The sequence below is a fragment of the Arachis hypogaea genome, chromosome 7 (genome assembly GCF_003086295.3).
Source record: "Arachis hypogaea cultivar Tifrunner chromosome 7, arahy.Tifrunner.gnm2.J5K5, whole genome shotgun sequence".
NCBI lineage: Eukaryota > Viridiplantae > Streptophyta > Magnoliopsida > Fabales > Fabaceae > Arachis > Arachis hypogaea.
In genome coordinates this window covers 73,163,063-73,166,904 of record NC_092042.1, presented here as the reverse complement: position 1 = coordinate 73,166,904, position 3,842 = coordinate 73,163,063, and the positions used below count along the sequence as shown (strand labels likewise).

The window sequence follows — 3,842 nt, the reverse complement described above, 5'->3', positions numbered from 1 at the left end:
CCCAACTTGGAAGGGGAACCTACACAGATTCAATTCTCACCAAATGCTAACCCAACTTGGCAAGGGGAACCAATCCTAGTTCAGAAACCCAAATTACATCTGAAAAACAGTGGCTATTTTGCATCACTCTTGCCTTTTCTCTCTTGGCTTTCGAACCTCACATAATAGCCTTTTTCTCAAGACAGAAAATAACTCAAGACAGCCATAGCATAAAATAAGAATTAAGCTTGAGTAGAAGAAAGGGATTCCGGCTCTGTGTTAGAGAAGGTGCTCTGAATGTGTGTGCTCTCTTTCTTGCCTTCAGTAGATGAAATGAAGCTTCTTTTATATCTTCAGCTAGGCTTCATTGTAGTTTCTTCCTCTTTTCTTTTCCTTGCTGCCCGTTGGAGTGGTCCTTGATGGCATGCAGTCCTTTCTTCATCCTGCTCCACTTCCCCTGCTGTCCGAGGAGCTTCCACCACTACCTCTGCTGTCCTTGGTGTTTCTTTCTTCCTTGGCATGTTCCCCTTTTCCATTCTGCTCCATTTTCTTGCTGCTACTCTATGCAAGTTTGTGTTTTGCATAACCACAAACCACAGCAGTGCTTTGGTGATGTCCTTGGGTTAGTGTGTGTGCCTTTGTGTCCTTGCTTACTTTTATAGAGCTACACTTGTCCTTGCATGAATACAGCTGTCCTCATATTGCTTTTATCAAATATATGCATAATCATTTAATGTGGCTGAACGGTGCTATGAGGAAATTGTTGGACTTGTTTACTGCACTAAGGAACAATGTGAGCTGCTTTTCTATTTGCTGTGATGGGCTGATGTATCAAATGCTTGTATACTTGGGCCTGCCACAATAAAGCACACATTAAACAATATTGGGCTTTTAACCCAAAACAATGTTTGTCATCATTATGTAACCCAAAATCAAACTAAGCTCAACACCAAGAATCCAATACTACAGCTTTTAGATTCAGGGAACCTTGTTTTGAGAGAAGAAAATGATGAGAATGAAGAGAAGAATTATCTATGGCAAAGTTTCGATTACCCTGGTGATACACTCTTGCCAGGGATAAAGCTTGGGAAGGATTTAAGGACTGGTTTCGATAGGTGTGTAATGGCGTGGAAGAATGAGAATGATCCTTCACCAGGAACCTTGAATTGGCGTATGGATGTTACCACATGGCCTGAACCGATGCAGAGGATTGGAACAATGAAGCAGTACAATAATGGTCCTTGGAATTAAGTTCAAATCAGTGCCAAACCAACAAACAAGCCTAACCCGGCTGCCGAGTTCATCTACTTTGCTGATGAGAGCCAAGTTACTACATGTTTAGACTTGTTAACAACTCTGTCAAAGCTAAAATGATGTTGAACCAAACCACCAACAAGATTCTGAAGCTTCTGTGGACACAAGGTGTGTGGAAGATGTATGGTTCCATGCCGAGGGATTTTTGTGATGAGTATGGTGCTGTTGGTCCTAATGCGAAATGTGACATGACTGAGTCTCCAAATGTTTGTGAATGTTTGAGAGGGTATAGGCCTAAGTCACCAGAAGAATGGATCAGAACGAATTACGAAGGAGGTTGCTTGCGCGCCAAGAATCTGAATTGCGAAAGCGATGGGTTTATCAAGTATGTTAAGATGAAATTCCCTGATACTGAGAATTGTTGGTACTTGAATCAGAGTATGAACTTGGTTGAGTGCACAGACAAGTGCTTGAGGAATTGTTCTTGTATGGCTTATGCGAATTCGGATATTCGAGGAGAAGGCAATGGTTGTGCTTTGTGGTTTGGTGATCTTAATGATTTGAGAGTTCAACCAGATGCAGGGCAAGATCTTTATGTTAGAGTCCCTTCTTCAGAGTTAGGTATGGTGCATATGTTCCATCAAACTCTTAATTAATCTTCCATTAGTTTATTATTTATGGCTAAACATTTTTTTTTGTTTTGCTACATAATACTTGTTTGATTGTTTAATGCAGCTTAATCTAAATTATTATACCATATTGGTCAACGTTTTCTTATGACTATCATTGTGATTGAAATTCTTTGTTTTATGTGAAAATAAAATAAAACGAATCATTGAAGAGACAAGAAATGGAAGCAAGGTCAAGATAGAAATTGAAGTTGCATGCACTATTATTGTTGTATTATGCAGCTTGCTCCTAGTTCTCTACTTCACTTGCATAGGAGGAAGAAGTGCCAAGGCAAAATGTAAGAATTTTCTATGATGTTATGAGGTTTACACAAGCTGCTTCTTGAGTTATGGCAGCTATGGTTAACTTGTGTGAGAATATTGATGCAGAGAATTTAGCAATGATGGATAGTTTCATTGAAGAACAAGACGGGCATCTAGAGCTTCCATTGTTTGATCTATCTAGTTTAGCTAATGCTACTGGTAACTTTTCAGTAAAAAACAAGGTTGGAGAAGGTAGTTTTGGACCTGTATACAAGGTAATACATATGATAAGATATTTTGAAAAAATTAAGAATATAAGCTAATTAATGAATTGGAATATTTGCAATTGATAATTGTAGGGATTATTGAAAAATGGGCAAGAAATTGCTATTAAAAGACTTTGTAGAGGTTCTGTACAAGGGCTTAAAGAAATCAAAAATGAAATTGCATTGATTGTCAAACTTCAACATCGTAATCTTGTGAAACTTCATGGATGTTGCATTCACAATGAAGAGAAAATGCTTGTATATGAATACATGCCCAACAAAAGTTTGGATTTCTTAATATTTGGTATGTAATCTTAATTCTCTATCCTAAATAAAACTGTTCATACTTCACAGAAGTTGTAACTATGTAGAATTCATCTTCTGGTTTTTATCAAATTTGGAAAAATATTGATTTTTATGAACAACTTTCTAGATCAAACACAGAGAAAGTTCTTGGATTGGTCGAAGTGTTTTCGTATGATTTTTGGGATTGCAAAGGGTCTCCTTTATCTTCATCAAGATTCAAGAGTTAGAATCATTCACAGAGAAGTAATGTCTTACTTGATAGTGAAATGAATCCTAAAATCTCAGATTTTGGTTTGGCTAGAATTTTGGGAGGAGACCAAATTGCAGCGACGCGACGGGTGGTTGGAACATAGTATGAACACTTAACATTGTTGATTTTCATAATTGGATGGTGCAATATATTTACTTAATCATAACATTTCTTTTCTTACCATTATGCATTATGCATTAGCGGATATATACCACCTGAATATGCAATAGATGGAAACTTCTCAGTAAAATCCGATGTCTTTAGCTTTGGCGTTTTGTTACTGGAGATACTATCTGGAAAGAAAAACAAAGGAAATAATTGGGAAAATGAAAGCGCAGATCTTATTGGCTATGTAAGTGTAAACTAAACAACCAAACTATATCATATTACTGTTCATTTACCTAACTTGATGTTGCTACAGGCATGGGACTTGTGGACTAAAGAAAGGCCTCTAGAAATTGTTGATGATATCCTAATAGAGTCTTGTAACCTCTCTCAAGTATTGAGGTGCATTCAGATCAGTCTTCTCTGTTTGGAGCAACATCCATATGATAGACTAGACATGTCATCAGAATTGCCTTGCCTAAGCCAAAACAACCTACTTTATTTATTGGAGAATATGCATATCAATATGATTCTGCCAACGAATTAAGTATCGAAGTTCTAGAATCGAGATGAGAAGTATTATTGTATCACGTCTCTAAAAGTTCGGCTTATTCACTTTGCATGGTATCATAGTTAGAACTTACAAGCCTTACTTAGTAATTAGGGTGCAATTTGTATAATTCACATACCATAAATTTTGTATAGTATTCATTAGAATTAATAGTTAAATTCATCTTTAAAAAATCATTC

The 3,842-nt window shown here is 36.8% G+C and overlaps 1 protein-coding gene and 1 pseudogene across 1 annotated transcript; both read left to right on the top strand.

Moving 5' to 3' along the window:
• The first annotated feature begins 730 nt into the window (after window positions 1–730).
• LOC140174404 (S-locus-specific glycoprotein S13-like) lies at window positions 731–1,230 on the top strand. The gene is made up of 2 exons (XM_072198855.1): window positions 731–820; window positions 922–1,230. Exons 1-2 carry the CDS (start codon window positions 731–733, stop codon window positions 1,228–1,230), a joined length of 399 nt encoding a protein of 132 aa, XP_072054956.1.
• Window positions 1,231–1,349: 119 nt separating this feature from the next.
• On the top strand, window positions 1,350–3,639 carry LOC140174403 (G-type lectin S-receptor-like serine/threonine-protein kinase At4g27290; annotated as a pseudogene).
• The last annotated feature ends 203 nt before the right edge of the window (window positions 3,640–3,842 follow it).

What these genes read in the sequence shown, in the direction of transcription:
- LOC140174404 (XM_072198855.1), top strand. Translation starts at nt 731, where the DNA reads ATGAGGAAATTGTTGGACTTGTTTACTGCACTAAGGAACAATGTGAGC. An exon ending in GGCTGATGTATCAAATGCTT is followed by an intron (nt 821 to 921) that starts GTATACTTGGGC and finishes AATCAAACTAAG; the next exon opens with CTCAACACCAAGAATCCAAT.